The sequence below is a fragment of the Doryrhamphus excisus genome, chromosome 4, assembly GCF_030265055.1.
Source record: "Doryrhamphus excisus isolate RoL2022-K1 chromosome 4, RoL_Dexc_1.0, whole genome shotgun sequence".
Taxonomy (NCBI): Eukaryota; Metazoa; Chordata; class Actinopteri; order Syngnathiformes; family Syngnathidae; genus Doryrhamphus; species Doryrhamphus excisus.
In genome coordinates, this window is record NC_080469.1 from 1,733,643 (window position 1) to 1,755,537 (window position 21,895).

The 21,895-nt window shown below is 39.6% G+C and overlaps 1 protein-coding gene across 7 annotated transcripts in view; it reads left to right on the forward strand.

Annotated features, from left to right (window-relative positions):
* unc5db (unc-5 netrin receptor Db) overlaps positions 1-21,895 on the forward strand; it is a 230,153-nt gene that overhangs the window by 115,364 nt on the left and 92,894 nt on the right. For 6 of the 7 annotated variants that reach the window (XR_009129570.1, XR_009129572.1, XR_009129571.1 and 3 more), the window contains exons 5-9: positions 3,198-3,378; positions 4,730-4,897; positions 9,290-9,454; positions 12,862-12,894; positions 15,021-15,209. Coding sequence is in view for 3 of the 7 variants with exons in the window: in XM_058070184.1 (XP_057926167.1) it covers positions 3,198-3,378; positions 4,730-4,897; positions 9,290-9,454; positions 12,862-12,894; positions 15,021-15,209 (736 nt within the window). In the remaining 4 variants the exon portion in view is untranslated. The remainder of the gene's footprint in view (positions 1-3,197; positions 3,379-4,729; positions 4,898-9,289; positions 9,455-12,861; positions 12,895-15,020; positions 15,210-21,895) is intronic. The other variant, XM_058070186.1, reaches the window with a different exon arrangement.

Sequence of the window (21,895 nt, forward strand, 5' to 3'; positions counted from 1 at the left end):
GCTCCAGTGGCCCCCAGGTAAATTGAGTTTGAGATTAAAAGAAACATACTGTATTAGCTGTAGAAGATCCTAAAAAGGTTTTCTATGTTTTATCTACTCAAATATTCAATTTATGGATAAGGAAGTCTTTGCGGAAATTCACGTATCATGGTTGGTTCTGGAACCAATTAACTGTGATAAATGATACATTATATCCCAAAAAAATGGAGCATTTTTCTGTGAAAAGTAAAAAGGATTTTTGAATCTGAAACCAGTGTTTTTACTTTAAGAACATCATTTCATGGTGAACGCATAGAACCCTGAAAAATAAGACTCCTTTGAGATTTTCCGAGTTGAACCTTGAAACGAGGAGCCAACCAGGAAGCCAATTTCAACAATTTCAGTGAAACGCTTTTATCTGAGATGAATCCTTTTTTTTTTCTGTCGCACGCTGATAGAAGGCATTATGCTTCTTTTTGACGATTCACCTTTTAAATACCTCACCTACATGGCCTCACTTTTGTTACTTTCGTTATCCTGGTGCAGTTTGCATGTGTTATTTCGGCATAGACTAGACATCTTATCAAAGAGACGATGAGTATTTGGATTAAACAAAAGCCTTGACCCCCCTTGCCAGAAGCCGGGGATTCTTGTTTTAGTTTGCGTTGATAAGAGAGACTAGCTTGGAATAGTAATGCTCACAAAGGAGGAGAAGTGGTATTTGGGAAGCAAAAAAAAAGGGGGGGGCAGATGAGCAATGCAAATCGGCTTTGTGTTTCCCTCAATATGTTTCTGATGAACCTTCCGAGAATGAAAGCTCGGTGTTTATTTGAGTCCGCCGTGATGATTTGAAAGCATCTGCAAGTGTTTATGAAGTCAGTGACTATCTGTACGTGTCTTTGTCGATTGGTTTCGGAGAATCCGACTAGTGGATTAGCTCCGACTCCTCAGCCTTGCTGCCCAGCAGGTATCGCTGGCATTCAGTGGCCCTGATGCCTGATGGAGAGGTGTGATACATGGAAATGTGTCAGCAATTAACATTCGCCACAGGCGGTTCAGAGTTTCCACCAAAGGAGAAGCAGTCACGCTGAATTGTAACACTTAGTAGTCATGTTTTTTTTTTTTTTTTAACGTTCATTTTAACAGAGATTTATCCTCGGTTTGACATCAAAAAGGTTTAGGTTTGGTGTCTCAGTCTCAGATGGCTGATCTTGATGTGCACACTCATACATATCTCTAATGGCTTCTGTGTCACCTACAGTTAGGTCAATAAATATTTGCACAAACAAAGTTTTTCTAATTTGCTTGCTGGAAAGTGTTACTCATGCAGACTCCGGGTAGACACAGAGGAAAAAACAACCAGACCATAGTCCGATCCGTTTTTTTTGGCTCATCCAATGAGGAGTCAGGATACAAGCAAGGAAGGTCCTCAGTGCTAATGTGACATTTTCTCAAAATGTGACCATAATAAATTTTTTTCTGTGCATGGATTATTAGGGGGCGGCACGGCGGTCTAGTGGTTAGCGCGCAGACCTCACAGCTAGGAGACCAGGGTTCAATTCCCACCCTCGGCCATCTCTGTGTGGAGTTTGCATGTTCTCCCCGTGCATGCGTGGGTTTTCTCCGGGTACTCCGGTTTCCTCCCACATTCCAAAAACATGCTAGGTTAATTAGCGACTCCAAATTGTCCACAGGTATGAATGTGAGTGTGAATGGTTGTTTGTCTATATGTGCCCTGTGATTGGCTGGCCACCAGTCCCAGGGTGTATCACGCATCTCGCCCAAAGACAGCTGGGATAGGCTCCAGCACCCCCTGCGACCCTCGTGAGGAAAAGCGGTAGAAAATGAATGAATGAATGGATTATTAGGTAATGTCCTGTCATGTCCCCAACATCAAATGAGCATCTATGTGAGTGTGTGCCCCCCCCACGGGCATTCATAGCTGTTAGTCTTCAATAATATGTAAAACTCATGTCAAGAGTTGAATCAGTTATTGATTTCATATCCTCATTTATATGCATTTAGTCTCCGCCATCTCTGTGTGGAGTTTGCATGTTCTCCCCGTGCATGCGTGGGTTTTTTCCGGGTACTCCGGTTTCCTCCCACATTCCAAAAACATGCTAGGTTAATTAGCGACTCCAAATTGTCCATAGGTATGAATGTGAGTGTGAATGGTCGTTTGTCTATATGTGTCCTGTGATTGGCTGGCCACCAGTCCAGGGTGTACCCCGCCTACTGAAACAGGGAAAGACGCTGAAAGGTACAAATCAGCAAGAAAGCATGTGATCTGAGAAAGCAGTGCAGTTGGACTGCAAAAAAAACTGCAAAATTTTCATCTAGCTTAAATCGAGGACCGGAGGCCAGAGTACTTGTTCTCAAAAACATCAAGAATCTGGAAAAATACTAAAGATTATTCCAACGTGGCATAAACAGCTCCAACATCATCAGTATGCCACAAGTCTGCAATGCTTTTATGCTCATTTTTCAGCTCTTTGTATTGAGTTGTGGACTCCTATAGAGCAGCTACACACAATAACCAGCACAGAAAGCTTTCTAGTTCTTCAGAATCGGCACCTATTCGGCTGTATTTCTTTGGATTTCGTGGTTCCGGCGAAAACGGTCCGTTTTAATGTATTCCGGCCTCCAGGCACGCCCACTCTCCTGTGGGTGGTCACACTGCCGAGGGTGGTTGGTGCCGCTAACTGTTGATAAACAGTAAGTGTTGATAATAAACGCCAATTTCCGGTTTGTTCAGCCAATTTCATATTGATAATCGGTGATTTATCTTTATAAACTGTCGGCTTTTAACATACAGCCATATGTGTTGGATCCCGAATCCGATTCGAAAGTGGGGACTATACAGTCCGACGTTTCTCAAGAGGTTTGCTTTAAAAAGAAAATATATATCTATATAAAACATATCCTGAGTTTAATTTTAAAATATTAGCAAGACTTTTCCTGTTTAAATTTATCTTGGATGTACAGGCTATTACTTCTCTTTAGCCTTTATTGCCATTTTTGGGTAGGACAACAGCGAGGTGCATTATGGAACACTTCGTAATACTGATTACCCTAGTTATACCGCTTGTAAGTACTGCTTTGGAAGTCCAAAAAAACTAGCAAGCTTCTTTGTTAGCCCTGACCGCACTTGACTGGATGATTCTAGCCTGCTTCCAATCATTTTGACAACACATCTCGTCATTACATCTCATCTCCAGGTGGAATGGCTGAAGAATGAAGAGCTTGTGAGTTCCTCAACTGACGACAACATCGACACCAGGGCAGACCACAACCTCATCATAAATGAGGCTCGTCTCTCCGACTCGGGCAACTACACCTGCCTGGCGAGCAACATCGTGGCCAAGAGACGCAGTGGAAGCGCCACCGTGATGGTCTTCGGTAACTTGTCTTGGACTTGGTCTTTAACTTTAACTAACTCTTTAACTAAAGTCGGTGCCTACTCCATTTGATGCTTCTTTTCCCCACTAGCCACGTTTACATGGACCAAAATATTCCTATTCCATTCGGTTTATTTGCTGAAACAGAAAGAATGTAACCTTTGTATACACCTCATTCCCAAAGAAAAGTGCCAATCCCAATGAATATACAGTAAACCTCGGATATATCGGACTCGGATATATCGGAAATTCGCTCATAAAAAAGAACCGATTTTTCTGTAATGCATTTCCAATAAAAATTCATTGCATATATCTGATTTTTTATAACGGATTTCGCCTATTTCGGACAAAATCTCCAGTCCCGTTCCAATGCATTTCCATGAAATTTCCCTGGCATATATCGGATGGCCGCATCGTGGCGTTCCGATTCGCCGAATCGTGACAGGCCGCTATACGACGTCATTTGCAGCGTTTGCAGCGTTGCCTGCGCGTCCAGGTACATTGGAAACATAGTCAAGGAAGTGCCTTTTTATAACGGATAAAATCCCATTTACGCATATACCGGATATAAATCCCATATATGCGTAAAACGGACATTTTCCGGTATACGCATATAACAGATTTCGCTTATATCGGACAAAACCAGTGGGAACAATTGAATCCGATATATCAGAGGTTTATTGTATATTCGGATTCCCAGGGGTGGAATATTCCTTTCCCCAATCCGATTGAGGTATCTTGTACGCTCAATCGGAAAGTTGTCAGGGTCAATTTTTTTAACGCATGCTCAGCTGTGACGTAACAAGCCTCACAGCTAGGAGACCAGGGTTCAAATCCACCCTCGGCCATCTCTGTGTGGAGTTTGCATGTTCTCCCCGTGCATGCGTGGGTTTTCTCCGGGTACTCCGGTTTCCTCCCACATTCCAAAAACATGCTAGGTTAATTGGCCACTCCAAATTGTCCATAGGTATGAATGTGAGTGTGAATGGTTGTTTGTCTATATGTGCCCTGTGATTGGCTGGCCACCAGTCCAGGGTGTACCCCTGCCTCTCGCCCGAAGACAGCTGGGATAGGCTGATGTTGTTTACGTTTTACTGGGCATGCCCCATTGACTATTCTGCTTGATTATAGCGATGCATGTAGACAGGAAATTGGAATATTCCTTTCCATGTATACACTGTTTTCTGGTACGTCATTCGGAAAGATTCCATTCAGAAAGAGGAAAATCTCATGTAAACGTGGCTACTTTTACCTTTATTTCTCCATTGTTGAACAGTCCTGGAGGTATGGAGAATAATTAGGTGTCTGCATCGTGGCTGTTCTTCTCTCTAACACTGTTTATCTTTCTACAGTTGATGGCGGCTGGTCCCTGTGGACAGAGTGGTCACCCTGCAATGTGCCATGTGGGCGAGGTGTACAGAAGAGATCTCGGACCTGTACTAACCCGGCACCGCTGAACGGTGGCGCTTTCTGCGAGGGCATGTCTGTACAGAAGATATCCTGCAGCTCACCCTGTCCAAGTCAGTGACCTTTATGAATTCATGATGTGCTGTATACTGGAGTAGGAGATTCAAGAGTGTGAAATAGTTCATATTTGTGTGGAAAAAGTGCAATCGAGCATTTGTGACAACTTTCGATAAGTCTATTACAGCATTGTGGAGGAATTTTGGCCTACGCCATCTTTGCACAATTGTTGTAATTTAGCCACATTTGAGGTTTTTCAGTCAAGAACTGCATTTTTAATGTCATACCACAACATCTCAATAGGATTCAGGTCAGGTCTTTAACTCCAAAGTCTTCATTTTGTTTTTCTTATGGTGGAGTCATGAGCACTGACCTTAACTGAGGCTTGTGAGTGAGGCTTGCAGGTCTTTGGATGTTGTTTTTGGGGGTCTTCTGTGACCTCTTGGATGAATTATTGCTGTGATCTTGGGGTAATTGTGGTTAGCCGGGCCATTGCCGGGAAGTTTTCACCACTGCTCCATGTTTATCATCATTTTTGATAATGCCTCTCACTGTGGTTTGCTGGAGTCCCAAAACCCTAAACTAAACCAAACTAAATTAAATTAAATTAAATTAAATTAAATTAAATTAAATTAAATTAAATTAAATTAAATTAAATTAAATTAAATTAAATTAAATTAATAAAATAAAATAAAATAGGAAAGCAGGAAGTGAACAAATGTAACAGTTACTGATTGTAAAAGTACCAGATGGAGGGGTAGGATTTAATAAGCTGTGCTTCTTCCTACTCCTTTCGGACATGTGGAACTGGGAACTGATTATGGGATGCACTCAATTGGAATCTGATGCATGTTCAAATGAAATCAAACCATTACCATTACCATTACCAGTGATTTCAGTTAAGTTATTCAGAGAGGGTCACGTAAGTTTGGATATTTTATCTCCCTTAAAAATGAAAATTTTAATTTCTAAACTTTTGTGTTCAGTTTTATTATCATTAAATGATATTTAAATTAGTCTGATGTCCTGAAACATTTAAGGCAATCAAGAAAGGGACAAACACTTTTTCACACAACTGGATATATATATAGTGTATACAATGTACACCCTGACTCAGAGTCCATCTGTTCATTGATCATCTTAAATTATTATTATTTGTAATGTTATAATTTTAAATTGTTTAAAAGTTAAATGTAAATATCTGTGTGAGGCATATTGAAGTACGTTGGAGAATGTTCTGGAGCTGAATCTAACCTAATCATGCAAATCGGAGGAGAATGTCAACATAAAGCTACCAGGATTGGAGGGGAAGCCGGAGACTGACAAGTCCATCTTATGCATTCTGCTGTGCATGTATTCATTTTCTATTGGATGAGCTGAAGCCTATCCTCATGGTATTGAATCGATCTGGACTGGACGGTTCAGGTCTTCCTCGAAGATTTGTGCCACTCAAAAAACTAGATCGGAGGGCTCTCGTCTGAGGAGATGCAAAACCCCAAAAACCCAAGCGTTTATTCTCTTAGGTAGCGGCATCGTCGAACCAGATGAATATTGAATATTTGTGACACAGAAGACAGATGGTTTGAAAGAGGAGTGAGGGTCATGTCGAAAACCATCTGTTAACTGGGGGGGGGGGGGCTGCGGCACCATCTTTCCTCTGCATACGATATTGTCATTTCATCCTTTCATAAGAGAGTCAAGGAAGCCTCTAATACAGGGGTGGGCAAACTACGGCCCGGGGGCCACATCCGGCCCGCCAAGTGTTTGAATACGGCCCGTCCGTTCTTTTCCAAAGTATTTCATTTAAACTCAACATACGAACTGGCATCATGGCTTGAGCCAACCTTTTGATGGTTTTATCAATTTTGTTATTTGATGTGGTCTGTTGTTTACAAAGTGCTCCTGAAAAAAGGGACACAAGCATAATGATGATAATAATAATAATAATAATAATAAATTTTTAAATATTTAAATATAAAATATTTAAATATAAAATATTTAAATAAAAATATTTAAATATAAAATATTTAAATACAAATATTTAAATACAAAATATTTAAATAAAAATATAAAATAATAAATAATAATAGCAGATTGCATGACACTTTTACAGATACAATAATACCAGGTGGACTGTTACGTGTAAAATATATAGTCTGCCCCCTCCCCCGTTTTGTTAAATCAATGCGGCCCGCGAGTCAAAACGTTTGCCCACCCCTGCTCTAATAAGTAAACATGACATCGACACTTTTGGTTTTAAGGTGCATCCGTAACCATTCTTACATCTTAATAGTTGTTGACCAAACCCCAGCTTCAAAACTTCAACTGTCTTCAGTATACACTATACCAGGGGGCTATACTGTCAATAGACAATACATTAGACAGTATATACGTATATGTGTATTAATAAAGTCTCTCTTAAATGTTTCAGATCATCAAACAAATTGAAATATTAGTCAATTTTTCTCTTGCTGGTCAAGAATCTGAAACTCCAACCACTTGTTCCTGATGTTTGCCTCTTTAGACAAGTTCAAACATGGAACAAATATTTCCTGGAATCTATTAGCATTAACTTCGAGAGCAGGGGGAAAACAAATCTACAGCTTCTACCCGGCAACGCCCATATAAGGAAGCCTGGCTCACTGTGATGTCACTGTGAGATGGTGTTAAAAAAAACTCTCTGAAACCGAGTGTTCAGATCCCAAACGAATGTGCACACCTCATTATCTGCAACTTTGGTATAATTTAACACAAGAATACAACATTGTATAAACATGTAAAGGTCAGAAAATGACACAATTTGATCATTGATTACTTGATCCAAAGAACCAGGAAGAAAAACTAAAGGAAGAAAAATGTTTTTACAAGGCATTTCATCTAAGTGCATACCCCACAATGTTAGACTTCTAAAAACCCCTGGTCAATAATATTGGCAAAGCGCTATTGAGTTCTGTTAGCACCTTTGTTGTTTGTGCTTCCTGTTGTATGTGACGTAACGCTGATGTCTTTTGTTAGTGTTAAGCACGAAGCGATTGACTTACTCTCTGGAGTCTTTAACAAATGCATGCATAGTGCTGTTGATGACAAATGTTATCATACAGTGCATTTTGTTATTTTATGTACTGCGTCAGCATATCTTACCAGTGTACCATCATACTATTGTTATTTCACTGCATTCATGTATTACAAGGTTATCAGGGCTCTACATTAAAAACAAAAATGACTTGCCCATGGGGGATCCTTAAGGTGAGAACTACTTGCCCGAACTTGCCCCATGTAAAATTGTAAAATTGTAAAGTTGTTGAAGAATTATACGATGTTGGCAGGGACGCCATGATAGATGTTTTCGTAGTCAAACCATCGCTGATTGGTTGATCGCGAACAAGAACGGGTGTGGGTAAAACGCGGACTGCGGACTATGGACCACAGTCGAAATAAATGATTCCGATTGGTCCATTTCAACATTTGCAAGGATTGGTTTGCAAATTACCACCGGAATTACGCAGTCCGTGTTTTACCAACACCCAACAAGAACCGCTTTAAAAAAAAACTCTTGGCAGTACGGCATGCTAAAGTGAACTTGCCCGACGGGAATATTAATGATTGGATTTACTTGCCCCAATTTTGTTTTTAACTTCCCCCGGTCCATCGGTACATCGTTATTATCGTAAAAAAAATATTTTCAGCTTTTAATGTCGATGGTGTGCTCTGCCTGATTTCATTCAGCAAGTAATGATGGAAACTTTATACAGTAAACCTCGGATATATCGGATTCAATTGTTCCCACTGGTTTTGTCTTATTATTGAGCGTACAAGATACCTCAATCGGATTGGGGAAAGGAATATTCCACCCCTGGGAATCCGATTATACAGTAAACCTCGGATATATCGGATTCAATTGTTCCCACTGGTTTTGTCCGATATAAGCGAAATCCGTTATATGCGTATACCGGAAAATGTCCGTTTGACGCATATATCGGATTTATATCCGGTATATGCGTAAATGGGATTGTATCCGTTATAAAAAGGCACTTCCTTGACTATGTTTCCAATGTACCTGGACGCGCAGGCAACGCTGCAAACGCTGCAAATGACGTCGTATAGCGGCCTGTCACGATTCGGCGAATCGGAGCGCCACGATGCGGCCATCCGATATATGCGAGGGAAATTTCATGGAAATGCATTGGAACGGGACTGGAGATTTTGTCCGAAATGGGCGAAATCCGTTATAAAAAATCCGATATATGCAATGAATTTTTATTGGAAATGCATTACAGAAAAATCGGTTCTTTTTTATCTGTCCGTTGTGAGCGAATTTCCGATATATCCGAGTCCGATATATCCGAGGTTTACTGTATATATTGTGTCGGCTAAGCTCCAATTGTAGAAAGAAAATTTAAATTTCCGTAGGTCTCATTCTCTTATGTGTCAATGGCCTTGTGTCGCAGTTGATGGAGGCTGGGATGAGTGGAGCCAATGGACTGTATGTGGGACGCAGTGCGAGAGACAGCGTAAACGGGGGTGCAACTCTCCGGCGCCCAAACACAGAGGCAAGATGTGCGAAGGAAGCGCAGAGTCCACTGAGAACTGTTCAGATGGACAGTGTACGCAGGGTAAGTCCTCTTTGACATGATGAGCATGATGATATCTCTCACATCATCTCTTCAGTCATGATCATAATCATCATCGTCTTATATAATCAGGGCAAAATTTCACGTCCGCTTTAGAAACTGTTGGGGACCAGGGTAAATTGGTAAATTTTGAAAGCAGTTTTTATTTTACTTTTCAATTTCAGTAAGTTGATTCCGAACCTTGGTTTCCATAGTTTCCCACTGTAAGATTTGAGTTGTAAAAATGGCCTCTTACTAGCCAGGCTAGTACACCAGGCCTCCCTGACCCTTTTACCCTTTTACCAGTGAAAGGCCAACCATAATTCCCCAATGAGAGGGTGAGGCAATTTATCTAAAAGATACCATATTTACACTTTCAACACCCTTCCTTTCGGTTACAATGGAATGGCCTTTATTGTCATTATACAAGATGTACAACGAGATTGGATTTTTTTTTTTTTTTTTTTTTGGAAAAGCCTTTTAATAGTACCACGCTTAAGTTCCAATTTCTGTATACATTTTAACCACTATATTACATTTAACTACATTTACCCAGAAACTACCCAGTTAACTCCCCCCTCCTCTAGGTGACACTTGGGAGAGTCCAATTAAGGTGATCATATGCCTCTGGCCTGCACTCGCATGACCAATCACCTCAAAGAAAGGAGAAACCGATGAGAAATTAGTAACAAAACCAAAGACTTCTATATGGAAAACTAACTAAAGTTGCAATTAAACAACTTAAATAGCAAACAAATATAATTAAAGTTCTAACCAGAATATATGACATATGACTGTGTGTAGGTGGGGCATACGTACACCTGATCAGTGAGGGAGGATTGGCAGCTCCCTCACACCCACCGTCTGGGTCGCTGTAAGATAGTCAGGAGGCGGGGTACACCCTTGGAGTGGTGGCCAGCCAATCACAGGGCACATATAAACAAACAACCATTCACACTCACATTCATACCTATGGACAATTTGGAGTCGGCAATTAACCTAGCATGTTTTTGGATGAGAGAGCGTAATATAAAAAATATATATAACAAACAACACATTACAAATCACATATGTGTGTTAGTAGTAGAATTTTTTGGGGAATTAAAAAGAAGAGTTTGACATGTAAATTTTCCATCACAAACAATAATACTCTGAAATTACAGCAGTTTCTCACCAAGAAACAAGCTAACAGCTAAAGGCTAAAAATAAGCAATTAGCTAAAAATGTCATCCAATACTTCTCTACAAGAGAGGTGAAATATGATATCAGGGAAGAAGTACATTTGAAACACTTCTATGCTAGGACGACGTTATGCTAGCCATAGCATTTCAGTATGTGGAATCAAACTATGGAATGGATTGAGTAAGGAAATCAAACAATGCACAACGATGAGCCAATTCAAGAAACAATACAAGCAGTTGATGTTTGCTAAATACAAGGATGAAGAGTCTTGAACCAGTCATGATGTGCTATATATATCACTATATTGACACTTACTATGGTACCTACTTCAGTATGTGACATAAATTTAATTTAATTTAATTTAATTTAATTTAATTTAATTTAATTTAATTTAATTTAATTTAATTTAATTTAATTTAATTTAATTTAATTTAATTTAATTTAATTTAATTTAATTTAATTTAATTTAATTTAATTTATAATATATATATATAATATAACAGATATTGTATGCATGGAATAAACATCCGTGAACTTTTGATTACATGAATAACACAGAGAAATTAAAAAGGCACAAAGAAATCAGACATAAAATGTCTGCCAACGGCAAGTAAACAATAAAAATCTTTCACTTATCACAGTTCTTTTAAATTAAATTAAATTAAATTAAATTAAATTAAATTAAATTACATTTAATTTAATTTAATTTAATTTAATTTAATTTAATTTAATTTAATTTAATTTAATTTAATTTAATTTAATTTAATTTAATTTAATTTAATTTAATTTAATTTAATTTAATTTAATTTTTGTAAAAGAGTCTTGAACCAGTCATGATGTGCTATATATATCACTATATTGACACTTACTATGGTACCCATTATGTCATTGGATGCTCATATCACCTCCTACTAAAAGAAAATGTAAAAATTTAAAATAAAAAAAAACACATTAGGAAAGCAGGAAGTGAACAAATGTAACAGTTACTGATTGCAAAAGTACCAGATGGAGGGGTAGGCTTTAATAAGCTTTGCTTCTTCCTACTCCTTTCGGACATGTGGAACTGGGAACTGATTATGGGATGCACTCAATTGTAATCTGATGCATGTTCAAATGAAATAAAACCATAAAAAAATTACAACCATTGAAAAAAATTTTATTAAATAAAATTATTAAAAAACTTAAATTAAAAATAACTTAAATTATATTGGGAAAGCAGGAAGTGAACAAATGTAACAGTTACTGATTGCAAAAGTACCAGATGGAGGGGTAGGATTTAATAAGCTTTGCTTCTTCCTACTCCTTTCGGACATGTGGAACTGGGAACTGATTATGTGATGCATTCAATTGTAATCTGATGCATGTTTAAATGAAATAAAACCATTACCATTACCATTACCAAGATGTTGTGTTTGGGTTGCAAAGTGATGAGCACTGCCATCACAGAGCAAGAAGGTTCAAGTCTGATACGGTGACTGCATCCCATCCCAGAGATACTTGAGGTGGAACTTCCAAGTCGCATGATGCAACCTGTTTTATTCAGAGAATCATGGCCTCAGATTTGGAGATGCTGATTCTCACCCAAGACTCAGCTTCCAATACCCTGGACCCTGTATGACTTGGTGGTGTAAATGTGAAATGGAAATATTTCTGCTGAATTGAGTAGTACACGGCGTTACCATCGATGGAACGTCTGTGTGGATCTGGCGAGAAGGACGCCGCTCGAAGAGACTGCATCACAACAAATAATTGTTAGCAATCTGTTCCACCTCGCCAAAATCAACTGGACGCTCCAGGCTGAACCAGATGGACATTCCACGTCCGTGGAATTAAGCCACCATGATATTGATTCTGATACTCGGAGCTCATCGTGCTTGATATTGATATTGATATCTATATAAATAAACAGTCGATCTAGCTGTGTCACTATGCCAGAAAAGTCGTTCCTACAGTAAAATAGGGATTGTGGATAACGGGCTAATTCCGAAATAAGTGCAATTTTCCTTTATGTACACATAACTAGCATATAATGCAGATTTTATAATTATATGGGATGGTTTTTCCTCCCTCTTCTTCTGCATTTATAATCCTCACCAGTTGAAAAAGACAGAATCACTCATGAAAGTAGTGTCAGAGTAACTTTGCTGCACTTCATACGTATATAGACTTGGAACCTTAATCATCACTTTCCCGCCTCTTCATCTTATTCTATCTCTCTGTCTTTGCAGATCAAAAGCTGCTAGATGACGTTAAACCTCAAAGTGAGTCGCATGTGGATTGTTTTTTTTTTTTTTCCAACTTTCCCGGTAGCATTAATCGAGACACAGGCTAGTGCGAGAACAGTCGTCGGTATTTACTCGATGATTGGGAAAAAGAAGCCATTAATTCACATCATTTATTTCACCTATATCCGAGCATGAATCCATGTCATGTTGGAATGGTGGCTTAATATACGTAAACTGGGATGTGAGCATTCCGGCAGGAAGCTATGCATTAGCTATGGTTACCTTTCCAGTCGGATATTTTGTATATAAAGTAGTTAATGTATACAGTGGGTCCTGGCATATTCACGTATTGCTGCTCGAAATGTAATATTTTTATTGGCCATAATTGGGGCTGTTTTTGGTAAAAAAAAAAAAACAAACAAAAAAAAAAAAAACAGAGAGTAGTCAGTATCAAACTTTAACAAAGTTATTTGCTAATGCTAGTATTGAAACAGATGCTTACACACAAATACACATGCAAAATAATATATAACCCACAAGGCCTGCCGGGAAGCCGAATACATGAAGTTACCCAGCATACCTTGTGGGTTAGTTTGATACCAACATTGTGGTTATATATGTTAAGCTAATTACTGCAAATAGACATAGACTTGATTATAGCGTTAAAAATAAACAGGGTGTCTCAATCTACTGTATGGACAGAGTGGTTCTCAACTGGTTGGCCTGCAGGAAACGCCATCACATCACCCTTAAAATGACAAGCGCAGACCCAAGATTTTTCGACTCAATTAAGCTAGTGCAAAATAACACACAACTATTTCAGGAACAATTGTTTTGTATTTATTCCCAAACTCGAAATTCCTTCTGTAAAGGATTTTGGAATGGCCTTTATTATTATTATACAATATGTACAATGAGCTTCTCCTTTCAGTGCAATAGTTAAGTTAAAAAGGTATACAAAAAGTAAAGTAAAAAAAAAAAGACAAGTTTAACAATATATATACAAGTTAATAACTCTAAATTCCTTCTGTAAAGGATTTTGGATTGGCCTTTATTATTATACAATATATACAACGAGCTTCTCCTTTCAGTGCAATAGTTAAGTTAAAAAGGTATACAAAAAGTAAAGTTAAAAAAAAAGACAGTTTAACAAGATATATACAAGTTATCCAGGATATACACATAATATTGCACAGGAGCAGATATGTATTGCAGACACCAGAATATATATTAATTTTAGTGCAATGATGAATGGGTCTGTATACAGATGAGTAAGAGTCACATATGAGTGTATTGTATTGAGTGTATATTTAAATAAATGTGTAATATTTTAGGAGTCCACTTGCTCTGATTCAACTCTTCAGATAAACAAACACTACAATTCACAAAAATTTCATTGTACAAATTAAACTGTTCCATTGATTAACTCAGTAGTTAATAATAACATGATGGGGGGGGGGGGGGGGGGGGGGTTCCACCTGGGTACAATTGAAGTTAGAACCGCCACATTGATAAACATGGACATCGCCACTGTGGGTCAAGAGTAGCTCAATGTGGGCTTCCAACCATACATAAAGACTACATTCTCTCACAGTATATTGGGGGCGTGGGGGGTCTCAAAAGGCGACATGGTCCATTTTGTTGTCCAGGAAGCAAACATTAGCCATGATGATTGGTTAGCCATTAGCCTCAGCTGGATCCCTTCGCTTCCTCTCGAACCGCCTGCAGTGCTTAGGGTTAGTGCCTGCAGATCGTAGCTGAGTGGACCGCCGGGCGATCTGTAGCCTCTGTAGTTGACCTGGCATCCTCAGTCCATAAAGAGCTGCTGCCAACGTATGTGTTTTGGTGAGAAACAAGCCGATGGGTCCAGTTGGGTCTCCATTTTACCCCGCCAGAATAACAGCACAAGATTATTTTTGGATTAACTTTTTCTCAATATTACCCATGGAAAATTGGTCACACAATTTTGGATGGTTGAGAATCACTGGTATAGACTTTTTTTGCGTTTCCAGGTTTTATCATGGTGCAAAATCAAATTGCTCCATCTTACCACTTGCATATTTCATTTTTCATTCTGTGGCTCCTACATACTGAAATTGTATTTTATTTGTAATTTGTTTTGTGGTATCTTTTAAGTTCTAATCCCTGTGTATGTATTTTAGGTATGGACGACGGTACCAATGACATAGCTTTATACTCAGGTTTGGGAGCCGGCATTGTTACCGTGGCTATCCTGGTAGTGGCTATCATGCTGTACAGGAAAAATCAAAGCGAATACGGCGTGGACGTCATTGATTCCTCTGCACTCGCCGGGGGATTCCAATCTTTCAACTTCAAGGCTGCCAGTCAAGGTAAGAAGACGTTGTAAGATATACGTAGGGGTGCAGTAGTACGCCGTTCCTGTTCCCGGGCTACACAAACATATATTCCTCGGGGCTTATTATCTCACCGCAAAGCCTCTTAGTCACTGCGGCAGCCTCCATTGACTACTCACTAATGGTGTCGCTACTCGATAACGTTCAAGCGAGGTACAGTGAGGTGCTGTTAGTGATACGCTAAATCCTGGTGCCCCGACACGTTAAATCTTCAAAACATTAGAAGGACAAATATGATCATCCAGTGTTTAACGTCAACCATATGGTGTTGGGTGGTCCTGCTTGGAAAACCCAACTGACCACCTCCAGTTGTCCCTGTCTCTCCCAAATCACTGACTACATACGAGCTGAACTGGAGGTATCAGAGATGAGGATGGTGAGGTTCTCATTGGGAGTGACCACGATGGATAGGATCAGGAAGGAGTACATACATGAGACGGACATTACATTGTTAGAGGCCTTGGAGATGAAGTCCGAGAGGCCAGACTGAGATAATTTGGACATGTCCAGATGAGAGATGGTAGAAAGATGCTGCGTTTAGAGCTCCCGTTTAGAGCTGCGTTTACATCCATAAACCTACTTCTCATGTACTCCTTCCTGATCCTATCCATCATGGTCACTCCCAATGAAAACCTCACCGTCCTCATCTCCGAGGCCTCTAACATGTAATGTCCCTTTCATGTACTCCTTCCTGATCCTATCCATCATGGTCACTCCCAATGAAAACCTCACCATCCTCATCTCTGCTAAATCCAGTTCAGCTCGTATGTAATAAGTGATTTTCTACAAAGTAGAAATATTTTTGTGAAGCAGAGAAAACCTGCTTACGATCTTCTAAATACAGTTTTTGGCATTACCATTACCAGAGCCCACTCGACATTAAATAAAACCCATACAGACAACTTTACTCTTGATTTACCGAATATAGTAGTCATAATACGAGCACAACATTGGACATTTAAGAAAGAAACAAGACATGATGGTAATGGTAATGTCAAAAACTGTATTCAGAAGATCGTAAGCAGGTTTTCTCTGCTTCACAAAAATATTTCTACTTTGTAGAAAATCACTTACTACATACGAGCTGAACTGGAAGTAGCAGAGATAAGGATGGTGAGGTTCTCATTGGGAGTGACCATGATGGATAGGATCGGGAAGGAGTACATACATGAGACGGACATTACATGGTTAGAGGCCTTGGAGATGAAGTCCGAGAGGCCAGACTGAGATAATTCGGACATGTCCAGAGGAGAGATGGTAGAAAGATGCTGCGTTTAGAGCTCCCGTTTAGAGCTGCGTTTACATCCATAAACCTACTTCTCATGTACTCCTTCCTGATCCTATCCATCATGGTCACTCCCAATGAAAACCTCACCGTCCTCATCTCCGAGGCCTCTAACATGTAATGTCCCTTTCATGTACTCCTTCCTGATCCTATCCATCATGGTCACTCCCAATGAAAACCTCACCATCCTCATCTCTGCTTCCTCCAGTTCAGCTCGTATGTAATAAGTGATTTTCTACAAAGTAGAAATATTTTTATGAAGCAGAGAAAACCTGCTTACGATCTTCTAAATACAGTTTTTGACATTACCATTACCAGAGCCCACTTGACATTAAATAAAACCCATACAGACAACTTTACTCTTGATTTACCGAATATAGTAGTCATAATACGAGCACAACATTGGACATTTAAGAAAGAAACAAGACATGATGGTAATGGTAATGTCAAAAACTGTATTCAGAAGATCGTAGGCAGGTTTTCTCTGCTTCACAAAAATATTTCTACTTTGTAGAAAATCACTTACTACATACGAGCTGAACTGATCCTATCCATCATGGTCACTCCCAATGAAAATCTCACCATCCTCATCTACATTCGAGCTGAACTGGAGGTAGCAGAGATGAGTATGGTGAGGTTCTCATTGGGAGTGACCATGATGGATAGGATCAGGAAGGAGTACATGAGAAGTAGGTTTATGGATGTAAACGCAGCTCTAAACGGGAGCTCTAAACGCAGCATCTTTCTACCAATATATTCACTATCTGTGCAAATTATCTCAGTCTGGCCTCTCGGACTTCATCTCCAAGGCCTCTAACATGTAATGTCCCTCTCATGTACTCCTTCCTGATCCTATCCATCATGGTCACTCCCATTGAAAACCTCACCATCCTCATCTGTGCTACCTCCAGTTCAGCTCAAATGTAATAAGTGATTTTCTACAAAGTAGAAATATTTTTGTGAAGCAGAGAAAACCTGCTTACGATCTTCTAAATAATGTCCCTCTCATGTACTCCTTCCTGATCCTATCCATCATGGTCACTCCCAATGAAAACCTCACAATCCTCATCTCTGCTACCTCCAGTTCAGCTCGTATGTAATAAGTGATTTTCTACGAAGTAGAAATATTGTTGTGAAGCAGAGAAAACCTGCTTACGATCTTCTAAATAATGTCCCTCTCATGTACTACTTCCTGATCCTATCCATCATGGTCACTCCCAATGAAAACCTAATGAAAATAGTGTGAGAGAGACAGATGCGGAAGACAGGGTTGGTTGGAGGAGATTGATTTGCTGTGGCGACCCCTGAAGGGAAAAGCCCAAAGAGAAAGAACAAAATGCCGAGTTTGATGCCGGAGCTTGTGGGGACGGTACCCTGTAATGTTCACGAGGGCAATTATTACAGGTATTCCAATGTACGGAATTGGCAAGGCAAAGAGAAGAGAACGAATAAATGTGTATCTCGGGGTTCTATTGACAAAACCAACCACCGCCAAACTGAGACCAGTATTTAAATAGACACCAATTCAAGCCAGTCAAGTGTCAATTTTACAAAAGGATCTTGATCATTCCACTGACGAGCAATTATCCCTGAAAAGTACATTGATATATTGTATTTTTCTTGAGCGTGCGCCTCCAGTTCTGCACTGACATGCAGCATCATCAAAGATCTCTGCAACGGACCCAACTTCGTGATTGACGGCATTTATCTGCAGTCTCCTTATCCGGATTTATACTTCCATAATCAGTGAACCGACCCGTCTTTCTTGTTTTGACACATCGGCTCCTGTGTTATTGTGAAATGGGAGGTAATGAATTTCAGAGAATTCATGTACCACGCCAAGCCATCCTCTACAGACCGTGCATTCGGGCACAAGGCAACCAATCTCTTCCATGGGATCGCACCGGGCCAAACCACTGATGGATAAATGTGCGCCGTACGAGGCGGTGAATTTCAGTTGTATTTTTTGTTTTGACTAGCAAAAACGGCCACTTTGACACTATGACACTTTCATTGTATACGTTACATTAACGCTCAGTTTGGACTCTTAGGAAAAACAATCAGACTGCAATTCCGGAATAACAAACAAAAACAGACTGTGTACATATATTTATACTGTTATTCTGTATATTTTGTATTTTCATATTTTGTATTTCATATTTTGTATCCTCATTCTTTTTTAATAGATGTGTATGCACCTACTACACCAAAACGAATTCCTAGTATGTGTTTGATCATACATGGCAATAAACCTTTTCTGATTCTGATTCTGATTCTGATTCTGAAAAACGTTTTGAACGAGCGACAAACATAGCACAGACGCAACGGGCAATCCATTTGTGAAATACCCCACTATATGACCCAGGCTCCCCCAAAGGCCCCGAGGAGTCGGTCTCCCGCCCACCCGGGACTCATGCAATTGCTAAGATGTGAGGGGTAGAAGAAAGGTTGGTGTGGGAGGTGATGTGAGCCAAGTCCACATTCAGCAGGTCATCAATCCTATTTAAATAGGCCAGCTCTCCCCTTAGCCTGCCTGCTGTGCCCTCCACTGGCCACAATCACTCCTTTTCCATTTTCTCCATCAGTCGAGTGGAATGTGGAACGCTTCCCTGCTTTCTCTTATTAAAACCAAGTTTGCTCTGGAGGGAGTTATTAATGCATTTCATAATAGCTTCATTCTGACATCGGTGTTTAACTTCTGTTTGGAAAAACATCCTAAAATGGGGACGCTAAAATACTAATAACGTCCTTAAAAGCTTTCGGATGGAAAACTATTGGAGCCAATATAAGGTAGAGTGCTGAATGAGTCTTTGGGACGTAAACTTGTCTCCCCACATTACTTCTCCCAGTGAGTGATTTTTAATCAGAGGTCCAATTCCAAAACCTATCCCTCAAGGTATTCAACCTCAGGTACATTTCATTTACTTTTCTGATACTCTTCGTCTCAGCGCTGCCATTCCATTTTCAACACCCCGTTCTTAAAGATGCACACTCAAGCGATAATCTGATCGCTCTGCACTTGACCAAGGGGGGGGGGGATTCAGCAGTGATTGAATGTCAGCTGCAGAGGGCGAGCCCTGGCCATAGGCGGTTTATGCAAATGGTGCCGTCGTCCATGGGGGGGGGGGGGACTTTTTTTTGTTTTTTTTCTTTTGTGGGGGTTACATTCCACGCACACCAGAAAAAGGTCCAAATCTGCAAGTCATTGATTCCTACCCTCCTAATAATCCTGTCCTGTCATTTATCTTTCTGTTAATTAAATACATAAAAAATTGCATATTTCAGATATAGTTGTCAATGTGATTAATTGTGATTAATACAATTAAAGATGATTAATCTGATTACAATTTTTTTTTTTTTCATTTTTTTTATTGGTGCTGTTATTGTTGCTGCACGGCGGTCGAGTGGTTAGCGCGCAGATCTCACACCTAGGAGACCCGAGCTCAATCCCACACTCTGTGGAGTTTGCATGCGTGGGTTTTCTCCGGGTACTCCGGTTTCCTCCCACATTCCAAAAACATGCTAGGTTAATTAGCCAAATCCAAATTGTCCATAGGTATGAATGTGAGTGTGAATGGTTGTTTGTCTATATGTGCCCTGTGATTGGCTGGCGACCAGTCCAGGGTGTACGCTGTCTCTCGCTCGAAGACAGCTGGGATAGGCTCCAGCCTAAATGAATGAATGAATGATTACATGACTGATTACATCATGGTGTGTTCAAGCGCCGCCACAAAAAGTGCCAAATCTGAACACTTGACGAAATAACATAAGTGAATATTATCGAATCAGGAAAGCATAAAGTAATAAAGTAATTTCTAACATAACTTGCTCCAGACCTATAGGGAATGATGTGTATTCTGTGGAAAAAGAAAAGAAAAGAACATTTCAAAAATGATTTTTCACCAAAAATTTGCAAATTTGTGGGGCTTTGAATGTTAAATCACAATATAAAAGTACATCAAATGTAAAAATAAGCAGCGATGTCCAGCGATGAAAATGAATGAATGAATGAAATCATAATACAGCGGAACCTTGGTTAGCATCATTAATCCATTCCTGAAGGTCCAACTCTAACCAAAACATACTCTAACCAAAAAATTTTTTTTCAATAAGAAATTATGTAAATCCAATTCATTTATTTCAGAAATCCAAGAATTTTAACACATAGCAGGTTTAATATTAATAAAAGCAATACATTTATAAGACATTTTTGGGGGGCGTGAAACACAAAATAATGGAGTTTTGAAGCACAAGTGAAAGCCCACTCTAAATAGAATTAATCACAAAAGAGTTAGTAATTAATGATCCCCCTAAAAATAAAACAACATTAGCCTCCCACCTTCCACTGCTTGCCAGGCAACAGCTGGGCAGCAAGGACTCCGTGACTGTGCAGTTATTTTGGCAGGGGGGGCAGGGGCGGCACACGTCGGGAGTCTGCCAGATCGATGAGGTGCACTTCTGACTCGGTTTGGCAGCGTTGTCACATTTAATTACTACAGATGAAGGCCCCGCTCGACAGGCTTTCGGGTTCACACTGGGAGCTGCGGGTCTCCCCTCATTTACAAAGCATTCACACGAACCCCTCCTGGACCTCCTGCTGTCTCTCCCCTGTCCTTCAGGAGGGCGGCTGGGAGTCCACAGGATTTGACTCCCAACTTGCAATTTCACTATTTTAAGAATGCATCATGCTGGTTGAATATGGCTTATTATTAGTCACATTTTAGGTTACAGGTTTATAAAATATATCATTACGTCTTTGGTATTGAATGAGTTGAGTATTTTTCAAAACATAAAAATGGCAAAATGAACTAAAATAGAAATATAAGGCATCGCAATGATATGTAGTATTCTACACTGGTCACTCGGTGTCAGTAATGGTACTGTGAAATTTGGTGAGACACACAAGCACCAGACTTGATCGCCAGAACAACAGGCTTTTATTGCAGGTTTGAATTATCTCACAGTAGGCACAATCATCCCAAATAAAAATCGGGCTACTTTTGCCGCTAAAACTCAATAATAATAATAATAATAATAATAATAATAATAATAATACAGTAAACCTCGGATATATCGGATTCAATTGTTCCCACTGGTTTTGTCCGATATAAGCGAAATCCGTTATATGCGTATACCGGAAAATGTCCGTTTTACGCATATATTGGATTTATATTTATATTTATATATGCGTAAATCGGATTTTATCCGTTATAAAAAGGAATCGGAGCGCCACGATGCGGCCATCCGATATATGCGAGGGAAATTTAATGGAAATGCATTGGAACGGGATTGGAGATTTTGTCCGAAATAGGCGAAATCCGTTATAAAAAATCCGATATATGCAATGAATTTTTATTGGAAATGCATTACAGAAAAA